Genomic DNA, 23,591 nt, shown 5'->3' with positions numbered 1-23,591 from the left:
ATGTTCTAAATTGAAGGCTTAAATGATGGTGTTTAACCATCTTATTCAGACGACTCTAAAAAAATCTAAATCTGAACATTGATTTTTATCAAGTTTAATCAAAAAAACAAAGACCAACATAGAAAATACCGCACAATTACATTCTTTTTCTACAAAAGTCTTCCATTCATGAAAAACACAAACACATAATTCTATACATTCCAGAAATAGCATGTTTTGTTTAGAAAATGACTCTTATTTCAGATATTGTACGTCTACACAAATCCTGTACAAATATATACTCTGTGTGCTATGAAAAGTGTCCACAGTGTGTGTTCCTCTTAACATCTGAAGTGCTCCACAGAGCCAGAAGAGTCAGTAGTGGAGAGGTTGTGCTGAGGCTCACAAGCGAGTCTCTCTGTTAGGATTGCAGTCCAACGCCAGTATAAACTGCTCACAGTGTATAGAGCTGTTCTCCTCTTTCCTCAGTGACTCCAGATCTGCACTCCCATTGGTCAGGGCAGCTTTCTCCTCCCTCTTAATATGTCTTTTGAGTAGAGGAAAGCCCAAAATACACAAAAAGAAAGAGACTGTCCTCAGGCCCAGTGTCAGGCCCAGGTACACTATCCTGCAAAAAAACAGAAGCAAGCAAAAGTTTTGGGGTAAAAAAAACAAATTGCACAACACACACTTGTTGCTCCACAACTAACTCCACACCATTGGCTCTCAGACGACTCAGACCTCAATATAAAGAAAGAACAAGCTGATTCCCCGCACACTTTCAGCCTCCAGACCAAGAACATTTTGTAGTAGTAGTAAAGTCAGTGCTAAACATTTTCTTGCCCTAAGAACAGGCCAAGGGTTCTGCAAGATTTCTTTCCATTTTATACTTTTTTTTCTGTACATTTTCAATACAATTCACCACATCAAAAAAACTAGGTGACATTTACATTTGCCATATTTTTATAATTTTTTTTCAAACATATCAAAACTATTCTAAGACTGGTGACAACACCTCACAGTAATGCAACATACTTTCAGGAACACAAGTTTTCAAGGTGCACAACAGCCAGAAATACCAACTGTCAGAGGAAGTGATGGAAAATACCTATTATTTGCTGCAACTGACGGTTTAGTCTAACCTTCAGGTCCTTTCATGAGCTGTGTCCTTAAGTGGCGGTCTCTGAATTAGGTTGTAGCTAATACAGCCTTTGCAATGGCATCACCCTTGTGCCAGACTTATTATGTTCTGCCCCAGTAGTTGTGAGTATCTAAGGATAGCAAAGTTGTTTCTCCATTTTTCATCCATTTAACAATTTTGTACAGCCTCAGAGTTCCACTAGTGTGGTTACAGACTTTTGGTCTTACAAACTGAACTCTAGGGTTTAAAAGTTGTTTAATACTAATGAAAATTGCATAGAGTTTCAGAATATAACTCAAAGACCACAACGGAAATAAGCCTTGTTCTTTATTGTGTTTTCCTCAACATTTGTAAATACATGTGACCTGAGATCCTCCCTCTCATTGTGCCAAATAAAAAAACTAAACCTCTATAGATGAAATTACCTGTAAGCTGAGGTGTTATATATTCTGCATGCTCCTCTTCCTCCACACATCTTGTATCCCCATTTGAGGCATGTTGTGTCAATTATAGCTCCAAAGTATATAGGGGCTGGTATCCCAGCTGTTGTACAATGTAAAAAAACAATAGCATAACAATAAATACAGGGTTGCTTCAAGATGAGACATCCATCATTTGAAAAAAGTGGAATTTACATTTGACAAATGACAAAGTATTAAAAAAAAATTATTATAATTATAATGATGTTTACATTTTTAGAAACACTTAATGATGAGCTTCAAGTCACAGTTTGTTTCCATTATGACACAACCACATGCACATCATTCAGGTAACTCTGCTCACTTCAACATATAGTATGCTGAATGTCAGGTCTTAGGAGATATCTGTCTGCATTCAAACTAACAAGACAGTAATGTACAGAATACTAAAGATGGTTCTCACCCAGAGTGCGAGTGGCCAACGTGTGGATTCCAAGAGCAAGGGATTTCAGCTCAGGCTTAATGCACCTGTAGAAACAAGACTGAAGTGTTAAAGCGAGACAGATATTTGCTACATTTGTACTGGAAGACATAACCAACTCTACAAATGGGCATTCCATTGATACAGTACTCTAAAGTACTTAAGTTAAAGATTGAATGCATACTTCTAATTTCTGGTGTTTTAAGTTATTTATGAAACATCTTCACTGATAATATTGTATACTTTGTAAGGAATCATTTTTATGATACTAACATGAATCATGACAAGATTATGTGACACTTCAACAATATGCTGCATGTGAAATGAGTCTAGTGATTTCAGTCTCTTTCAAGGGGGTTGTTGACGGACCTGATGAGCAGCACAAAGCCAGGTGTACCCCCAAGGGAGATGATGAAGGAACTGAGGACAGATAGAGCCAGGAAATATGGAAAGATTTTGTCACAGCTGTCCCTGCGTGGACACTGGCCCAGCGTGGCTGTTAGATTGCCTGGCTGGGCATCAGCCATCGCTACACACCTGCAATTGTCAAACACCTGACAAGAGAGGAATCAGAGGGGTTAGGCTTAAAGAGAGAAAACAATGAGTTTATCAAGATCAAGGTGTAATGCATGTACCAAAGTGTTCATCAAGGTGTAAGATTATGATCAAGATGCTGGCACAGATAGCTGCCTTGGTGTTGCACTTGCTTGTATTTCTTCTGTGTTTGTTTATTGTGCGGTCTCCCTTTCATATAAAATTCACTGGGAGAGAACTGTTGTATATTCAACATTTCACTCCACAAACATTTTCATCAGGCTTTACACACCCAAAAACTTTTCTCAGAGATTTTGGCCGGAGGAGCAGCAGCTCTCTGTGGAGCTTAGAGGACATGCAGGTGAGGGAAGCGCACTGGAGCGCTGGTTAAGCTGCGACAACGGGGGTTCCGAACACCACTCCCGTCATTACATCTGGTGAATGTCCACTCTCTGTTCAATAAAATGGATGAACTGTTTCTCATAAACAGAACGAAGAGGGATTTTTCAGGATCTGCTGCCCTGTGTTTCACTGAAACCTGGCTTAGTGAGTCCATCCCTGACAGCAGTCTACATTGGCTGGGCTTCCAAATCCACCAAGCAGACCGTGTAATGGAGTTAATGGGGAAAACGAGGGGAGGGGGAATCTGCTTCTACATAAATGAAGGTTGGTGTACAGATGTCACAGTGTCAAGGAAAATATGCACTCCTCACCTTGAGACTATTTTCATCAACTGCAAACCGTTTTATTCACTGTGGGAGTTTTCCTCCTTTATTCCGGTTGGTGTTTATATCCCACCTCAGGCCAGTGTTAGTGAGGCCTTACAACATCTGGCTGACCAGATAACCAGCATGAAGCGAAAACATCCAGACTCCCTTCTCATTATCCTTGGGGATTTTAAGTGAGCAAACCTCAGCCATGAACTGCCAAAATACAGACAGAATATTAAGTGTCCCACCAGGGATATAAAACACACTGGACCACTGCTACACAGTATTAAAAGATGCATATCGCTCTGTTCCCCATGCAGCTTTGGGACTCTCTGATCACTGTCTGGTTCATCTTCTCCAAACCTACAGGCAGAAACTAAAAATTCAAAGCCTGTGGTTAAAACTGTGAAGAGACAGACCAACAAGTCAAAACTGGAACTACAGGCCTGCTTTGACTGCACTGATTGGAGTGTTTTTGAGGCTGCATCTACAGACCTGGACGAACTTACTGACATTGTGACATCTTACATCAGCTTTTTTGAGGACATGCGTGTTCCCACCAAAACTTGGTGCCCTGATTCACAGCAAAACTAACTTTGTCAGGCCAAGGAGGAGGCCTATAGGAGTGGGGACAGAAACCTGTACAACCAGACCAGAAACACACTGACAAAAGAGAACAGAGTAGCAAAGAGGAGCTACACTGAAAAGCTGAAAAACAGGTTTTCAGCTAACGATACTGCGTCAGTGTGGAGAGGCCTGCAGGACATCACCAACTACAGGAAACCCTCTCCCCACACTGCAGAGAACCTTCAATTAGCTGACAACCTGAGTGTGTTTTACTGCAGGTTCAATTAGGAGCGTGTCTATGTTCCCTCAGATCTGGACTTCCGCCGATGAGGTAATGTTTCCTCCCCTGTCTGTTTGTTTGCTTTGTTTGTTTGTTTGTTTGTCTGTCTGACTGACCCTTACTCTAACCCTTACCCTAACCCTAACCTTTACCCTTCAGGGGACCCCAACAGTGCATTATGTGCATTATTGAAGGGCTGGCTCTGATGCTGAGGGAACATGGGGCCTAATTAGGATGGGGGAAAAACATTCATTAGGGAACAAGGGCTGAGGGCTGACCCTATTTGATCAAACCACTTTCACATTCCTCACCCGCTCCAACTCAGACATCACAAAACCAACTGCACCCCCTGCTATCATCTCCCCCATCCCCCATGACTCCCCACCAGCACAGACGGTCTGTGAAGAGGATGTATATCAGCTCTCTCAGAGACAGAAGATCAGGAAGGCACCAGGCCCAGACAGCGTGTCACCTTCTTGTCTAAAAGTCTGCACTGACCAGCTGGCTCCCATCTTCACATGGTCCCCAAGAAACCCTCCATCACTGGACTGAATGACTACAGGCCTGTCGCCCTGACATCTGTGGTCATGAAGTCCTTCGAGAGACTGGTGTTGGTGTCACAGGCCCCCTGCTGGACTCTCTGCAGTTTGCCTACTGGGCAAACAGGTCAGTGGATGATGTAGTCAACATGGGATTGCACTACATCCTGCAACACCTTGACTCCCCAGGGATGAACACAAGGGTCCTGTTCATGGACTTCAGCTCGGCATTCAACACCATCATCCCATAAGTCCTCCTCACCAAACTCACCCAGCTCACTTTGCCCACCTCCACCTGTCAGTGGATCACAAACTTCCTGATAGACAGGAAGCAGCAGGTGAGGCTGGGAGAAATCACAGCTGAACACACTCAAAACTGTGGCGATGACAGTGGACTTCAAGAGAAGTCTCCCATCACCCCCCCCCCCCCCCCCTCACCATACTCAACAGCACTGTGTCAGCTGTGGAGTCCTTCAGTTTCGTGGGATCTACAACCTCCCAGGGCCTGAAGTGGGAGTCCAACATCAACATAGTCATCAAAAAGCCCCAGCAGAGGGTGTACTTCCTGCGCCAGCCCAGGAAATACAACTGCACTTCCATCACTGGGACAGGACAGGAACAGACCACAACGGACAGTCAGGTCTGCAGAAGAGATTATCACTGCTGACCTGCCCCCCATCCAGGATCTGTACACCTCCAGAGTTAGGAAATGGGCAGAGAAAATCACAGCACACCCCTTACACCCTGGACATAACCTGTTCTAACTTCTCCCCTCTGGTAGGCGCTACAGGTGACTCTACACCAAAACCACCGGACACACAAACAGTTTCTTCCTCCCAACAGTCACACTTATGAACAGTTAACTCACTGTGGCACTGTGCAAGAACCCTGGACACTATAATATCCACTGTACCTACAAATTATATACATATTTATTTTAGTCCAAAATACAAAATGTGCATTTCACTCACTACTGTATATCAGAACAGGTTGAATATACTGTACATAACCACCTACTATGCAGTAAGTATATAAAGTAACATCATTTTATTTACCATTTCATATATATTTTATCACTCCTTGCACTCTTTACTTCTTTGCACTATTTGTATCCTGTTTACAGTTCACAGAAACAGTTTCACCTGTGATATATTTGTGTATATTTCTGAAGATTGTTGTGTTGTTATTCTGTGTAAGTACAATGAAAGCAACTAAACCGCAGATTCGCAAATTCCTTGTATGTGTAGACATACTTGGCCAATAAAGATGATTCTGATTCTGATTCTGATCAATGATAGATGAGATGCAGCATGGCAGGAAACACTTGTACTATAGGTAAATAATCATGCAAATAAAACCGAGATGTTATGTGCTACTCGGGAGGCATCAGCTAAAACTACTGCATGATTGTAGCAAATTATGACTAAATATTTTGCTCTGTTTATATGGAATAAGATCAGCCAACATTCCTTGTATTTATACTGTGTTCCTGTATATTATTGATCAATGTCATGAGGGCAGTGGTGCATGTCTGACCGTTTTTCTGCCAGAGCCAGTGGAGGAGGTGCATCCAGCCAAGCATGGGGACACGTAGGTGATCCCGTTCTCTCCACATACTGGATCCCACTCCCTCCTTGAGCACAGGCAACCTGAATTACAGTCGGAGAAGAGAGACCGCTCCTGGTAAGATAAGCCTTCCACCCTGCATGTGACAACATGAAGAAAATGCATATATTATTGACAGCTCATATGAAAGATTAATCAAATAAGAAGCCACAACCATTGCTGTGCATGGAATATGAAAATAGTGACACAGAAACACAACACAACACAACATAAAGAGAACCCAAGGAAGTGTGCTAGCTGTAATGATTAAGTGCAAAATTATCATTTATCCAAGCCTAGCCTATTGGTCTAAACGTTACATATTAAACTAGGATGTGAGGGAAATGTACACAGGCGTCACATACCCAGTATATGAAACTGTGATGCCTGCCACCTTGGAGTTCTCACAGCTCATCGCTAAGAAAAAGAGTGACAGGAAGTAGCCCAGCAGAGAGGTCCCAAAGGCAAATTTAGCTGCTCCCATGACGCCTAGCTTGTACTTCTTCATGACAACCCCTCCAGAGAACATCCCAAGGGCCACAGCCGGGATGTTGATCATTCCTAGCCAAACCGCAGAATACAACAGATTCTTACAGGGATGGAGGATCAGGGAATGACTTGAACGAGCAACATCTTTCCCCAAAAGGGATCAAAGTCAGAACACTCATTCATATCAAAGTAGTTTCATTTATTTTTTATGTAAAGTGAACTGAAGTCATGTCGTGAAAGATGAAAATGACTTTTGATGGTTGAGGGGATATGGAGTGCATTTTTCATCATCCAACACCACATTCACTTGTTCGGTTGTGTGGATGAAAAGAACTGTCATTATATTGTCTTCACTTCCATCAGATTGACTTAATAGTAGGTCTCATTAATCTTTGTACATTTTAAATCAATGCCTAACTGTTATTTCACAATGTCCAACGATTATGGTAAACCTGGTTGTCATCCTGAAGCTGCTGCATTTACTTAAGAGGAATGTGGGAGTTGGAGCATTAAAAATTCATCAAAAGCTAGCTCATGAAACACTTATGATGACCATCCAGCTCACATCACTTTGCATCCTTAAATATTTTCCTTTCAGTGAGGCAACACAGGTTTTGAACAAGCTTGTAACTCATCTACAAAGATTAAGTGACCAGACAAAAATCTCCCAAAGCAAACATGAATTATGAAAAAAGTCTGCTTACCCATGAGAAAATTGGCTTTTGATGCTGACTGACCATAGTGTTGCTCAATGTATTTGGGCTTGTAGGTGACCATGCCAATGAGAGAGTTGAACTGAATGATGGTCACACACAAGTAGATAATGTACACAGGATTCCCAAGGAGACTCTTCAATGTGGGCACAAATTCTGTGTGGGGGAAGTACATTATGAATAACACTTAAAAAACAGACTATGCCTTTTTCAACACAGATGGGACCGTATTCACAGAGTATATCATCTTACCACTAGGAGTCCCTCTAACTGTCACTAAAGGTTCCTAACTAACAGTTTATTCTTAAAACCAATTCACAAAGCTGCTGCGAGTAACTTTTAGTAAGGAAATGAGAGACAGTCAGTGGTGTGGCGTGAACTTTCCACTAGGGGAGGCTAGCCCTAGGTAGCTTTGTGTATTTTGGCTGTGAGCATGTGCTGTACAATGTTGTACAATGTACAATGTACATCATGTTTCTTCAATGAACTTACTCACTATCTCCACAGTGATTGGTTGACAGGTGACTGCGTCAGAGAATGTTAGGGAAAAAATTCATCAACACTCAGGGATAGATTAGATAGATAGAATAGGATGGAAAGACAGATATACAGTATAGATAGATTTCATAAATGAAAAAGGGTAAAATATTTACTTCTACTGTAGATTGTATCTGACAAACACTATCTACATGCTGATGCTGTGATGTGTTTTTTCCAGTTGACTGGAAAGATAACTGCATATAGTGCCTGTTTTACCAGGTAATCCAGCAATGGCCATGAAATTATCTTTATTCACTGATTTTTTGTAGTTGATGATAATGTAATGTGCACGTCAAATGTCAAACAAAGTGGGTCCTGAAGAGCATACTCTTGGTTTGATGAATAATTCTAACAGTCGACTGTTATATTATAAGTTCATCAGTGCCAAACTGAATTTTCTGGTGGAGAATTGTGTAAATGGTTATTTCTGGTGGTGTTGTTTTTTAATACTTTGGTTAACTGATTGATTCCTTTAACCACCATTAAAATGTACTTAAGAAATTTCATTATCTGTGATTTTTTCCAAAATCCTGAAGTAAGTGGGCACATTACCTTTTGAGGAGGTCTTAGTGACTTAGGAGTCCCCTGGTCTACCTCTAACTTCTCTCAGACTTAGGTGCTACTTTTAGCGCTATAAGGCATTATGAACTGGTTTTAGACCAAAAGTATAGGAGTCCTAAAGTTAGGACTGATACACCTCTTATTTTTAGGAAGGGTTAGGGTTAGGATTAGGGCTCTCTCTCCTCAGTTAGGATCTACTTTTAAGTAAATACGGCCCCTGAGCATTTTTAATGTTTTTCATAAACTTTTCATAATTTACAGATTATTGTATGTAATGTAATATGGCACAACCTTTCAATAATTGTGTTGCTTGCAGAAAAGGTTCTACATGGATCTGAAGACAATTTATAATCATTAGAAGAAATAAAATTTTGAAAAATTCAGCTTGCAGTTCTAGCAGAAATGTGGGCCAATAAATACATCTAGTTATTTACTGGCCCACTCAACTGCAGTTATTTATCTGGTGATGGCAGTAAAAGAGAAATGTATTACATTACTAAAGATTCCACTGACTACATACGATGCCAACACTCAATATTTATTGCAAGCATTAACATTTTCCCAAAATTACAACTTGATGTGCCTGTAATCATACCTTTGGCCATCTGATGTAAATTAGCCGGCTCCTCAGGTCTGAACTTATGCTCCATGGTCGGGGAATCCTTGATAAATCTGGTCTGCTCTGGAGTGCAGCTGGTATCGTGTTTATCCACTGGCATGGGCAGTGATTTGGGCAGGAACCAGAAAGGAACAGCAGACATCAGGGTGATGGCACCAGCGATGAGGTAGCCCAGCCACCATGCTCCCACCCAGCGGGCATCAGCAGGGGTAATAGTCACAGTCTCTGTGAAGTGATAAGGACCCTATCAGCACAGTCTGTGGATTCATTTAGTTATAGAGCACATTCATTTCAAAGGCAAGGAAAAATTATTTATATAACAATTCATATACCGAGGCAGTTTAAAACTGCATTACATACACTTAAACTTCAGGGCTGTGGTAAATGTTCAAAGGAAACATTTCATAACTTAAGGAAACGTCTCCCAACTTATATTGTTGAACAGAGAGGTTTACAAAACCTTCAAAGCATTTGCTTCCCAGTTAGATTATACTGTATCACCTCTTGGCACGTGTGTTGTGTCTTGTGCAGCTTTAACACTGTCATGTACAACATGTTTCCAAATTTAACTCCTCACAGAGGAATGTGAGTGAATTTGAATGAATGATAAATCTACAGAAACAACCAAACAAGATCAGCATAGTTTATCAGTCAGCTATAGTCATAGATGACAGTTTCCTGAGCTCACTCACCCATGTCCACATAACCAATGTCAACATAGATCTTAGCACACAGCGATCCCAGCAGGTACCCAAAGACAGGACCAATAATTGATATGGTTTGGACACAACCTGTAATATACAACAAAGAAAGACTTTTTTATTATGTACTTATATGTACTTAACAAATTACACAGGTGATCCTAGAAGTAGTGCCATGCCAACAAGAGAATGGTGAATTATTACTCTATTATGTGCAATCACCATCCTTATATGTGTTATTTATAATATTTCACAGTGTATAGTGTACAATATATCATATAATATATTAGGCACAACAGATATTATCTCAATAATAGCACTGTGGTCTCAAAAAACATAAAATACATTATTTCCTGGTTGCCTGAATATGTAATATTTTCATTCAGACATGAATAATTATTAATTGGATGTAAAATTAAGCAACCCACAAACATAGACAGAAATCGGATGTATTACCGATATAGAGGGCGGCGTTTTCAGACTGTGCATAATCATCAATATAGGAGATTCCCAAAGGTTGTACAGGAGTCTCTCCAATCCCACGCAGAACATTTCCCAGAAACACATAGATCCACATAGAAACACTAGACTCTCGCTCACAGCCTACAGTCAAAAATGAAATAAGAAAAATGAGCTGAGAATTTATAATTACAAGACTGACAAAACATCAGATCTACTTTGGCCGATGATGAACTAAATCCTTCCCTCACTGGAATGTCGTATGCCGATGAATGCAATAAATTCTTAGCTTTGATTTGAACCATCATGAGACAGTTGGTTTTGGTGTAACACATCCGGTCAACTATAGCCAACCTGTCCTCACAAGAAAAACGATAGTATTCAGCCCTATAGTTACGTTTACATCATCTAGTGGTCATAGTAATTATGACCTGGGGAAGTGACGCAACTCAGATGACATCAATGAAAGGTGACTTGATAATATGATTTTGCCTTATTAGGAAGTTTTTGTGCCTAGACCTAACCAGACCTTAACCACAGCGTTGTCACACCATAAAACATAATTATTTTTTAACAGTGATTTGTAACGATTTTGGAAAGTGGCATATTACAGTCCTATGGGTCATTCTGGGGTGCATTACTATGGCTGCAAGATGGCGTAGGTCTTTTTATGCTGTCTGAATTTTAGACCTATACTGTTGTTTAATTATGAGGATGTGTTGCAGGTACAGCAGTAAAGTTACTGAGAATGTCTAAATTTGCTGAAACGTCCTCTGTCACATGTGGGTCACAAGATGGAACAAACAATTCAGAGGAGCAGTTTTCTTAATAGATCAGAGTAAGGATTCTTCTACTCCTGGTCTTACCTCTAGAGGGTAGTATAGAGGGTCTGTCACCTGCCCTGGAGGACTCAGGTGAGCTTACTGGACATGGAGAGAGGTTATTGGTTGAATTCACTGAAGATCTAACTGATGTTTCGATCTTATAGCTGCGTACAAAATACCAATGTGACTGTTAAACAAGGGAAGGGAGAAAGCATCAGGTATCGTTAGATACTCACAATGTGAAGCACAAATAACATACATCAAAGACTAAAATTACAAAGTGCAAGAAATACTGTCATTACATTATGTCGACAATGCTTGAAGACTTAGATCAAAGAAACACATGGGTGGATTTTGTGAAATACGACACGTGCATACAGACATGACATTTTGCCTACCGGCCAATGATGAAATGAGGCATGGCGATCAAGAAGGTCCCGAAAGACATCAAGATACATCCAATTGCTATGATCTTGGGTCGGTGAAGCTTGGCACCAAAATAACTCACAAAGGCAATCACCAACAAGTTTCCTACAGGGTTAAGATGATCAGAAGAGGAGATGGAGATGACTTGAAGGCATTAAATATGAGACTTATGTAGAGAAAATCACAATTATAGTATTCTATACAGTTTTTATACATCATCTAAATCAATCTTTTCTGATCAAAATCAGTCATCTAAGAATATATGCTGACATGTATAATCTCTTACAAACCCTGATTCTGATCTGTCTTTGAATGGGAATACACCATGGAAGCAATCGTGAAGTGTGCTGTATTGTACTGAACAGGCTGACAAGCAGTAGAATCATTTTCCTGAAGAGGTATTCATATAGAGGAGACTAGACTTTACATTCAGATAGCTGTACCTGCTGTACATTAAGCAAGGATATACTGGAAAACAGGTCAGCACTTTTTTATAAAATATATTTGTTCCCTTATCATGAGACTGGTCTGTTGGTCTGCTGCATGGCATTGCTTTGGTTCCTTAATTTGAAAATTACACTGACTACAGACTAAGATGGGCTGTGCAGTTTGTTGTAAATTTTTTTATTGTCATTTTATATTTAATCTTTAGGATTTTAAATACTATAAAACACTTTTTTATTTCTAATTTTACTGTAAATCATTCAATTGGTTTTGAAAGCTGTTTGATAAATAAGGCTCTTATCATTTTTAATGTTATTTTAACATTTGTTTTTGCATCTGCATGTCATATAGAGCATCTCATTCACTGCTTACTGGGTTTTCACAGAGAGGGTGGGGCTGTGGTGTCTCTTAACTCCACTGTATATCAATTACAGCATCACCAGTCTTATCAGAGAGCTGTGTAGGTCGTGATCAAAGTCAGTGTGAGTATTCACATTTATTTTTAGTTATATAAGTGCAATATTACATATATTTCATTCAGTGTCCCCAGTCTGTTTTGTAACTATACAAATCATTACAAAATCTCTCTACTCCAAGCCTTCATATGTAGCTTCAAAGGATTTTTCGCTCATTATGAGTCAATTAGGTATGCGACCAGTGACTATTCTGAGCTCAAAGGGGATGTATATAGGCTATAGTGTCAAGCCTGCTGACATGCTGAGGACATATTCTTGGCTTACTTGCATTAGCATCTAAATGCTTCAAAACATGTGCATGAATAGCCAGTAAATAAAGAGACACATGGACAAAAGGGAACCGGGAAACTCACCTATTTCAAAGCTCCCATCTATGATGCCGATCAGATAACTGGGGATGTCAAATCGCCTTTCTAGTTGTGTAATTGTGCTCTTCATGTAGCTGCCAGATAAAGCTTTGGCAAAGTAGGCAAAGGACAAGGCAGCGAGGAACATCTACAGATATACAGAGAGAAAAGACAGAACACTGCATCAAACAAGGTGGCTCCGCAGTGCTTCTCTATTTGTATTTTAAAAGCATATATATATACGCCTGTATTAATATTATTACCATCATTAGTAGTAATACATTTCAGATGCTGTAGTTCAAACATCTCACTATTTGACTTCATTTTTACAACTCAAACTCAACTACAACTCAGTGAACAAAGCAGCCACACTTGGAAGGAAACATGAAAAGTCATAAAATCAAACTCAAGAGGTTTGACTGTAAAGCAAAAAAAAAAAAAAAAAAAAAAAAGCTCAAACAAAACAATAAAGTACACTCATTTATCTGGGCACTAGCTTGTCATTTAGTGCATGTATTTCTCTGAGTGAGTGTATGTATACTGTGCAGATACACTTGTATAAAAGCTAAGCTTGCAATGTGCTGTTAAAGCTTTGGCCAGAGGTTGTATTGAGCTCCCTTCTCCTTTTGCTCAGCCACCTGTGGACACTGACAGTCTGTAACAAAGGAAGGATTAGAGAAGCCAATCCCACTAGGACATAGGCACATCCACTGCACTATGAGCTGACAGACCGACCGACATGCAGTATAATTGGAAACAGGTGAGAGGTAACCATAGCCTGCACTCTTAGGAATGAAAATAGCCTGAGCTCAGAAGAGACACGCGCCATCTATCACCACACAAATGCATATATTCTCATGTTTCAGTATTCAGCTTAAATCTTTCTGATGTCATTTGAAAGCAAGTAAACTAAATTCACATATGATTGGTTTTGACACAATGATATTATTATGATGAATTGTAAAAGGAGGTTGTGCTTCAACAATGGGATTCTCAGTGGAGTGCTAAACCCAAAATCCAGTGAGCATGTTCCAAAAAATATGAAAAGGTAGCACATCCTGATTTCCAAGTCAATTCATCACATTGCATATTTGTGACGTGATGTGAGCCAAATAAACAAGTGAAATGTTAGTATTTTATCCTCCTTGACATGGAAATTTAAGATATTATTATCATATTTGAAAGATACATCCTTAGTAGTGCTCCAAAAAGTGTTCCAAAAAGAAAAAAACAACTCAGGACAATTCACAGCTGAGTTTCCAAACATCCAACAGTGAGTGAGTAAGAACACAATATACAAAATTATTTTCCATATCATAATAAATGATAAACATTATCATTACTATCATTACTCAATCACATAATGTATTTACAATATATATAGCATAGTATGTATATTGCAGTTCTATGGAATTTACTCAATAAAAAATGATCACAGTTTTTGTTTTGGTTTAGAGGACCAAAGAATCAGTACAATACTTGAAAGTGAACAAACTCAAGTGCAAATTCATCAATATTTCTAAAACTGAATATTAAAACCTGAAAATCAATCCTTATATTTATAGATAGACATGATAATGAAAAAGTGCAACACTCTTATCATGGCCAAAAATGGAAAATTTACTTGAAGTGCAAAAGCTTGATGTTTTGGTCTTACAGCCTTCATCAGATATACTAACAATGTTTTTTTTTTTTTGCATTGGTAATATGCACGCTTCTTAGCACTACAGTAATATTACATCTTTACTTTAAAATACACAGCTATTGAAAAAAAAAACATTTCTATTAGTCATTCAGTATTCTCTGGTGATGGAAACAGGGTGAAATAATCAGCTGCAGTAAATAGTTGGTCATGGTGTCATCCGCATAACATTGAAAACTGGCGTTATCTGTTTAGATCACGGCTCCAAGTGTAGGAATAAATTAAAACGTAAATGGTTAAGCATTAAGCCTTGAGACACACTGCATATAATATCTGCTCTATACTGGTGACCCAAAGAAACAGAGAAATCTCTATTCAGAAGTCAGTCCTGAACAACATGAATACTGAAAGCATTGTGCTCATGTCTGATAGAACCAATATGAAGTTGAACAATTCTTGTGTATAAATTAATTACATGTTAAGGTATCAGTGTAGGGCTAAGCTCTCTGTACTGTGTGCCCAACTCAGTGGCAAGTGTAAAGACAATGCCTGACATGTGCATACAGCCTAACAAACCAGGTGAGACATTTCATCCAACAACTGCCAAATTTAATAAGCAATTTTTCTCTCTCTCTCTCTCTCTTTGTGCACCTGTGGTCTCAATTAACACAGGGACGCAGAGTGAGAGATGAGAACAAAGATACAAGCCACGGTGGAGAAAGACTTTGCTACAACCTCTGTCAATCATTGTAAATAAAAGAGAAATCTGTGAGGAACTATGGCAACCACCTGGGTGGTCTGCAGCTGATTAATACATCTCTCAGTGTAAGCACAGACTTCAGTCTCATGTCAAGTGCATAATTACCATTCGTACAGCAGAATATAACTGGATATAATTCTTCAGCAGGAATGCTGAGGCACGATGAGGTTCTCATATGTGTGCCTTAATAATGTTCACTTGGGAATCTTGCAACTTTATTCCAACATCATAGTGTCTACAAATGCCATCATTCAGAGAAACCTTAACCACTTTTTGAACCTTGGAATGAGGAATGTTATTAAACCATTTTAAAATCTTTCCTTGAAACTGACTTTTACCATTGTTTTGTAGCTGTCCATAATCCATCCATCCAGATTTATTGTGTTACCATCGCTAATCTTTCTTTTTTTTAATCTGGCTGCATCTAATTTGTCCTGTGAGGTACTTTGTAACTTTGCCTTCTAAAAAACAAGTTTTGAAAAGTGTTGTATAACTAAAAAACTCCCCAAAAAGGTCTTGTTTTGCAGGCCAGGGGGTGTCCTTAGTTTCATTTTAGCTTTCATGATATGGTTTTGCAACCATTGTAAATAGCGTTTAGGAACTAATAAATACATTAAGGTTTTAACTTATGCTGTAATGGTTTACAGGGTGGCAAATAATCACAAAAGTCTTGTTGTGAGAGAAGTGTCATTCTCTTTTTTCTATAGTAATAACCAAATGTTGTACACTGCCAATAATTCAGATTGTCAAAATACCAAGAAACTTTCCACTTTTTTAAAAACTGGGTGTAATGGTCCATGTGGTTTATGCACTGGAAAAAGAACCAGAAATGTGAGACGCATTTAAACTAGAATCTAAAATAGTATGTATACTTTGTGGTAACAACTATTTGACAGCTACTTGTATTTCACAATATTTGCATGTGTGCCACAATACAGCACATGTACAATATGTGGAACAATCCTAATCTGCACTAAACAAAAATGCAGAGTGCTGCTGTGGATATTATCAACACGTGTGCTAAAGGCAGACAAAAACCCTTTCTCTACATAGGCTGAATGAATGTGATGAATGTTGTATCAAAAGCACCATGCTGAGACCTTCATTGTAGGATTACCACACACAGAAGGAAAACACATGGACAAAAAGGCAGCATGACTGGAATTCCTTATTATTGTTGCTTGCAGCTGCACAAGTATTTCACTAAGCAGCTTTTTAATTATTGTCCAATGTGCTTCTTAATCCAATAAAGAGGTACAGACCCTCCTTTCTGACCTCTTTTACAGCGACTTAATACCCAGTCCAAAGGGCACAAAGAGCTGCTGCACCCAACACCTTGCATGGTCATCAACTCGGCCTTCCAGTAACATGCAGCACGCTCAACACCAACTTTAAGTGGGTGTTGAAACATTCATGGATTTACATCCACATGCACACGTTAAAGTGATTTTATTCGGCTAGTCGTCCATAAAAATAAATGCCTTCTAAATGACCTGGCTGAAGAAATCATAGTGCAGCAGAGTTGACTTGAGCTAGAGCTTTTACATATTCTCCACACACATGAAACACACTTACAAGAGGGTGCATTCAGCAACACATACACTCAGTGCCTCTCTTTCTTACACACGTGATCCCAGTTGTAGGACAGTTATTTGTGTGTCTCCTCTAGGCCAGTCAGATGACTTTGAAAATGAAAGACATGTGGACCCTCTGTCCTTGCAGGCTGAAACACTTCATGCATGTTCTTATGACTGGTGGATAACACTGTCCCTCCTGGGCTGTGCAGTTGTACAGTATTATGACTTTTTTCCCCTCTCTGCAACTTTCAACACTGGATCTTTGTACGGTCAAACAATGTCCTGCAAGTCTGGAGGAACACGTGTAGATAAAGATATTTCCAAGTCTGAAATACTGTATGTAACACTACTCTGAATTTTTGGTACTGAGGGTGATACTGTTCTGAAAGTTGTGGATTTCAGCTTTAAAAGTTGCATGGAATTTAATGTTAGCAGGAAAAATATGAAAACAAAAGTGTCAATGTCCACATTTTTAACTGTGATATTAGCAAAGACATTTACAGTATGCAAAAGCTTTGACTAAATCTGTGCACATAAAAGTTAAACCCAAATTCTTTATTGAAATAAGCCAGTCCACACATGCATCTAAGCACACTAAACGTTGAAGAAGAAACTGTTACACATGTTTCTATCGGGTTTGCCTAAAGTTCAAATAAAGGTCTTGTTGGGGTCACAGTACCTTCAGATTGGGGTGGCAGGAGTTCTTCACTGTTGAGGAGGGAGGGTTGTTGTCAGGAGTCCAGCTGCCTGTGGCTGTGTTGTCCATTTTCTTCATGGGAGCCTCCTACTGTACTTTGCCTGGGCTGTGTCTGTGTCTCTTCAGATGATTTGTTATGGTTGTCTTCACTAACGCCTGTTTGAAAGAATTGAGATTTAGAGATAAAAAGCGATCTGTCAAGCCCATTTTGCTACAACAAATTAGATTTTGTATTGTTATAGGTTTAGTATAACTAAAATAAGGCTGATGACAGAATTTAAAGGAGTACTTTCATGCAATAAGTTGGTTGGATGATAACATTGATATCACATCAGCTCTCCGTATTCACAGTAGATACTGTATGTTTAAGATGTGTATAGTCTAGTTCCACCAAGGTGCCTTCCATCAACTCCAAAGAGTTCCCATTCACATATTGTATCTATGTAGCAGTTAGCTTGAGAAGTGAAGCTATTTTTTGACCAACAACAGCACACAGCATTTCAAAAGTCTTGTTGTTATAAGGAAGTTATGGTTTTACACAATGCCATAACTCTGGACAACACCCAGGTGATTCTTGGCTGTGCTGATGACTAGCATAACTAATGGCATGCAATACAATGGTGTACAAAGGCTTCCTCTCCCCTCATTTGGCAAAAGTTAAAGTTAACTGTCTCCCTTTGCTTTCAGTGTTTGGCAAAACACTTCCTGAACTGTGTAAATTACATTTAACCGAGCTTCACATTAAACTCCTGGTAATACAATTTCCCAAAAATGAATATTCCCTTTAAGTAATATTGATCTGTGCTAATTATTTGAACCACAGCTAGCTTAATCTTCGGAAGGAGACTGGAGAATCTGGTCTTGTTCAGATTCTAGTTGTGGAGCATTAAAAACCTTGGACCAAAGGCTTTGTGACTTTCAAGCTCTGTCTGCAACTCTCTAAATCTGGGATGTTTCAAAAGGCCAAAGAGGATTCTGCACATATGTAGCATGTGAAGCACTAGTGCAATAATAAATACCTATAAAGTACAGTAACAATAAGAGATTTACAGTATGTATGCATATGTGTGTGTGTGTGTGTGTGTGTGTGTGTGTGTGTGTGTGTGTGTGTGTGTGTGTGTTATTGTTGTTCTTAACTGCTTTCTTTGTTTTGTTAACTGTGAGCATGACAATAAAAAATCCTTGAATTACCATAAATAAGTTTCCCTACACAAAAAAACTCTGTAACCCCGATAAGCAGTGGGTGAAGACAATGAATGAAAAACTGAATTAAACAGTCATGATTGACTCACACATCACAAATCTTATCTAATGCAAACAAAGTAAATGGCTGCATTTATATAGCGCTTTATCCAAAATGCTTAACACTTTGCCTCTCCTTCACCCATTCACACACACACACACACACACAGATGCTTATACATACCTCTATCTCATCTTGTATTGACTACTGTAATACACTTTTCTCCTCGCTTAGTATGTCTGCCCTTGATCGTCTGCATGCAATTCAGAATGCTGCCACAACACTACTCACTAGGTCAAGTAGACGGTCTCACATTACCCCTATACTTATATCTCTTCACTGGCTCCCTGTTGCGTATAGGATCCAGTTTAAAATTCTTACTCTTACTTACAGAGCACTGCAAGGTCAGGCTCCTGCATATGTGGCTGATAAACTTCACCCTCCCTCACCAGCTTGCTCTCTTAGGTCAAATAAGCTAAATTTACTGTCTGTCCCACACGCCTGACTTAAGACCCGTGGTGATTGAGCTTTTGAGGCTGTAGAACCTAAACTGTGTAATGCTCTGCCCACACTCGTACGGTCTGCTGATTTTGTGGATTCTTTTAAAAGGCAGCTAAAGACACATCTGTTTAGACAGGCATTTGGGTAATCTGTATGCACCAGGTCTACATTTTCTGTATTTATTGTGTATTTTTATTATGTATTGTGTTTTTTAGTTTTGTACTTTTTAAACATGTAGCTCGGGTAGTCACTTCAACTTCTACGTTTTCTTTCTTGTATGTTGTATAATGCTCTTGTAAAGCACTTTGTGACTTATGTCTGCGAAAAGCGCTTTACTTACTTAGACTGACACACTGATGGCAGTAAGCTACCATGCATGGTGCTGGCCTAACGATCAGGAGCCATTTGGGGTTCAGTGTCTTGCCCAAGGACGGGAGGAGCCTCTTATTTAACCTTACACCCTGTAATTAGTGGTCGACACAAGCTACCTCCTGAGCCAAAGTGATAGTAGTTTTCAAGAGGGACCAAGAAATAGAATGTAAACATAATTTAACGCAAGGTCAAGCAGAACTGCAAAACATCCCCTTTTCTTAAACATTGGTGACATGATTGCAGATGACAATCCCATGATGTGAAAAATGTGCAGTCAGAAAGACAAAATGTATCACGGTTTGAAGAAGCTCCTAGAAGATTAGAGCTTATAGAAAAACTAAACCAAGTTACCAACTACTCCTACTGTCTGCCTGGACTATTCTGGAAATAGAAGAAATACTAGTTTAAATGCACATGCAGTACTTCTGATCATCTGTCATCACCACCAACACCCTGCCGTGGCCACGTGGACCTTTCTCTTTAATTTAGGTCTGGACAAAAACACAAAAGTCCTGTAGGCATCATTTTCTTTCTGAAGAGAGGTATAATTTTATAAAATGTTCTTGTGAACATGATGCTAAGTGCTTTTTAGAAAAGGCAAAGGTTAACTTTGAGAGGTATCATAGTGTATCACAGTGATGAGTGACAGAAAAATGTGTAAAGAAAAACAAATCTAAGTCAGAATTCAATTATGGATACAGTTGCATGATTAGGCTGTAAATTACTGGGTTTCGGGAGAAATCTGTAAACAGCCAGGTTTGTGTTCTGTTGAACAGTGCTTCTTTTGCAGTTACAATGTTTATGCAATGATATTCTCTCCAATTGAGATTTTTAAAAAACTATTTTGCAGAGGGGATCTGAGAAATAATGTGACAGCAAACAGGTTCCAAGAAAAACGTAAACACACTCCAAAATGTAGTGATATGTAAAATACTAATCTTGATTACAACTGTAAGTCATCTCAGGAGAAAATCAGGAAGGCAACGAGTGTCAGCAAGAGCATGTGAGCAAGAGGAAAACACTTCTTTTAATAACCAATAAGTAACTGATATTTGCATTAAGTCTGTTTAGTGTTGGTGACCTATTAATGGTGACATGATGAGAAACAGATAGAGATAGACACAGAGAGCATAGCAGAGCTGTGACACTGTTTAAAATCCAGATTGCTTAATCAGTGACATGACAACTCCCTATGGATCCTTCCTCCCTGCACCAAACCACACTATTGCTTTGAACTCTGCAAGGAAATAAATGTAGCTGTAGCTGACGACATACATACAAAGGATTTCATGCTCTAACCTTTACAAATATTTACAGTTTTTTGGCACAGCAAGACTGTCAAATATACTGACCTACATTTCTGTTATAAGCAAGGGGGAAGTGCTTATTTTCTGTAGTACTGACCTACCAATCAACTCTTAGCCTACCACCTACTGAGGCTGCACGTGGATGGAGGAGGCCATTCATCCCATCTAACCACCATGTAATGATAAGGTGATGACAACAATGGCTTTCCTTTCGTAAAAAAAATCTTTTAAACTGCGTCTCACATGCAAAGACTGTGAGCAAAGTATTTCACGCACAGCAGTCAAAATATTTCATCTGCTTTTTCATTCGAAGCTTGTGTCTGACTGACTGAGGGTTTTGCTCCAAGAGAGGCGGTTAATGGGCCACATTCCCTTATGCACAATTACACTGCCTTCTCTCCAGAATCACTGTGGGATTCAGACAAGACTGCCCATTCATGTCCATACAGCAGGGAGGGAGGAGTTGTCTTAAGGTGAGTGAATCTGTGAGTTATCTGCAAAAATTTTAAGTTATAACTCTTTTGTGAGTCCAAATCCCACTTCATCTCCTCAAATATCCCCTGTTGCATCTGCGTGATTTTAGGCATGGTGTTAAATCTAAATATAATGCATACCTCAATATATATTACTGAAATGCATCTGTCGTTTCTACTAAAACCTGCTGTCTTTTCATATTATAATACATTCATGAGCACGGTTTTAATGACACAGACAGTTTCAGAGTATATTAATAAAATAAAAATGAGTTATTAGCATCTGAAGGCAGTGACCGGCCGCCTCATCAGGATTCTTGACAGTAATTCACAAGTGTTTGACTGTTGTAAAGCTGAATGACCTTTGCACTTATAATCACAGTGGTGCAAATCAGAAAAAAACTGTGAGGGGGTCAAAGACTTTGAAACCCACTGACTGATTTTAAACGAACTGATACTGAACAAACAATACACCAAGAAACAGGAAGTAAACTTGTGCTAAGTTCAAAGAGAATTTTAAGCAATATTCAGTGGACTAGGAATAAAGGTATAGCAACAATCATGTGATCTCTGATGAATTATTGGTGAGACCACATGCACTCAGGTTAATTAATCAATGCATATTGAGTAAAGAGATAAGCTTTCACTGGATTCTGCAAATCCCCTGCTGTTTCCACTGACAGCTGTGTGTGCACTGCACCGTTTAAGTGTTTGCTGATGCAGAGTTGATGCTTCACTGGCACTGGGATATTTTTGGTCTATCACTTTGATTCTGCAATTATCTGAAGTCATATCACTGCCACACGCCCCTGGATATACATAAAATGTCAAGAAATCAATATCCGCATGATTTTTTGTAAGTCTTCTCCAAAACAGAACATGATGACTTACCCAACTCGGAGGTTCAACCTGTTCCCTTAGCGACGGCTCCTCTTACTTCTTCTTCCTTATTTACAAAATAAAAAAAAGAAAAGACGCAAGGAACACTATACCGTTTTGCAGAGCGGCTTCAGTCGCTTAACATGACCCTGTTTCCATCAAGTCACCTCACCATACTGTACACGCTCGTCGGCGGCGGTGAACAGGAGGATGAAACTGTTTTCAGTGGAAACGACAGGGTGGATACTGAGCACTGTGTTCACTGTGAAGCACACGTGATGCGCTAAAGAGAGCTGCGAAAACTCCTTGCCATACCATATTACCACCCTTCTCCCTGCGCTTTAATACGCTGGAGAAAGCGGTGAAATGTGCCAACACCTGCAGTGTGTCGGCAAAATTACACAAAGCCATGATTCAGATTTCCACAGTTATTAACTAAATTGCCAGAAGTACAATAAACCAGCTTTCCCCATCATTTTTGCTTTAACAACACAATGATCAATTATATGATGATATAATGATGATATTCTCCTCTGCTTCCTTCATGTAGAGTTTGCAGCAAAATATGCCAATCATAAGCATATCATACAGATACCTCACATGTAGATGAGGAAACGTGTTTACTGAAGATATTATCATTACTGGGAATATGTGGACCACCTGATGTTTGTGCCCTCACTGTTACAGCCAAAGAGGATTTTAAATGATTCACTCACTCTGAAACTGAATTGAATAGATACACTTAATATAAACATTTTGCATTGTTAACCATGATCAGGTCAGTAATTGTAAATAATGCAGATAAAATGCAGCATTTTCTTCCTCATCCATGGCTCCTCTATGATAGCGAGTCCCATGTTTTACATACACAACTATAATGCCCTAATTTTCAAAGTAATAACAGGATGACTGGAACTGACATAATATGTCCACCTTTATTTGCTTTTTTGCCAAATCCTGACAAAATTTTGGTGGAAAACAGTGGAATTTGAAATGTGTTGGCACTCCTAACCGTTAGTGCCACGTATGACTGAACCAATATATTCCAACTGTAGTCAAGTTCATTAAAATTGATCATGAAGGCACCAAAAAGGCAACCATTAATTGTGAGGATTTACTCAGGTTTCAAAATGGAAGTCAGTTCACTGCCTGCAAACGAATTAAACGATTTACTGAACTTGTCTCGACCCAAATGAAACAGTCCGTTACAGGACAAAGTGTGAGTTCAACTTCAGACTGTTAAGAAGGAATTGTTGTAATGGTTTCCTCAACTAACCCCAAAGTGG

General features: G+C 39.3%; 1 protein-coding gene across 2 annotated transcripts; it reads right to left on the bottom strand.

Moving 5' to 3' along the window:
- Positions 1–89: 89 nt before the first annotated feature.
- Positions 90–22,539, bottom strand: LOC137183244 (solute carrier organic anion transporter family member 1C1-like). Of its 2 annotated transcripts, XM_067590158.1 has the most exons (15): positions 22,318–22,539; positions 17,513–17,686; positions 12,861–13,002; positions 11,560–11,692; positions 11,204–11,325; positions 10,335–10,481; positions 9,870–9,968; positions 9,154–9,402; positions 7,449–7,613; positions 6,621–6,816; positions 6,187–6,352; positions 2,390–2,574; positions 2,003–2,067; positions 1,546–1,663; positions 90–607 (listed from the first exon to the last, which is right to left on the bottom strand). In XM_067590158.1, exons 2-15 carry the CDS (start codon positions 17,606–17,608, stop codon positions 382–384), a joined length of 2,109 nt encoding a protein of 702 aa, XP_067446259.1. In that variant the 5' UTR covers positions 17,609–17,686; positions 22,318–22,539; the 3' UTR covers positions 90–381. The 2 variants fall into 2 exon arrangements, with proteins under 2 accessions (XP_067446259.1, XP_067446260.1); XM_067590159.1 differs by lacking the exons at positions 17,513–17,686; positions 22,318–22,539 and having other exon boundaries at positions 11,204–11,348; positions 12,861–12,948.
- Between the last annotated feature and the right edge of the window lie 1,052 nt (positions 22,540–23,591).

Source organism: Thunnus thynnus, chromosome 5 (genome assembly GCF_963924715.1).
Source record: "Thunnus thynnus chromosome 5, fThuThy2.1, whole genome shotgun sequence".
Taxonomy (NCBI): Eukaryota; Metazoa; Chordata; class Actinopteri; order Scombriformes; family Scombridae; genus Thunnus; species Thunnus thynnus.
This window is presented reverse-complemented; position numbering and strand designations above follow the sequence as displayed.

Excerpts from the sequence above, each read along its gene's own strand:
- LOC137183244 (XM_067590158.1), bottom strand. The coding sequence starts at position 17,608 with ATGAAGAAAATGGACAACACAGCCACAGGCAGCTGGACTCCTGACAAC. Across the intron at positions 7,614-9,153 it reads TTTACATCAGATGGCCAAAG|AATTTGTGCCCACATTGAAG; the intron begins GTATGATTACAG and ends TCCCCCACACAG. Across the intron at positions 6,817-7,448 it reads AAAAGCCAATTTTCTCATGG|GAATGATCAACATCCCGGCT; the intron begins GTAAGCAGACTT and ends CGGTTTGGCTAG.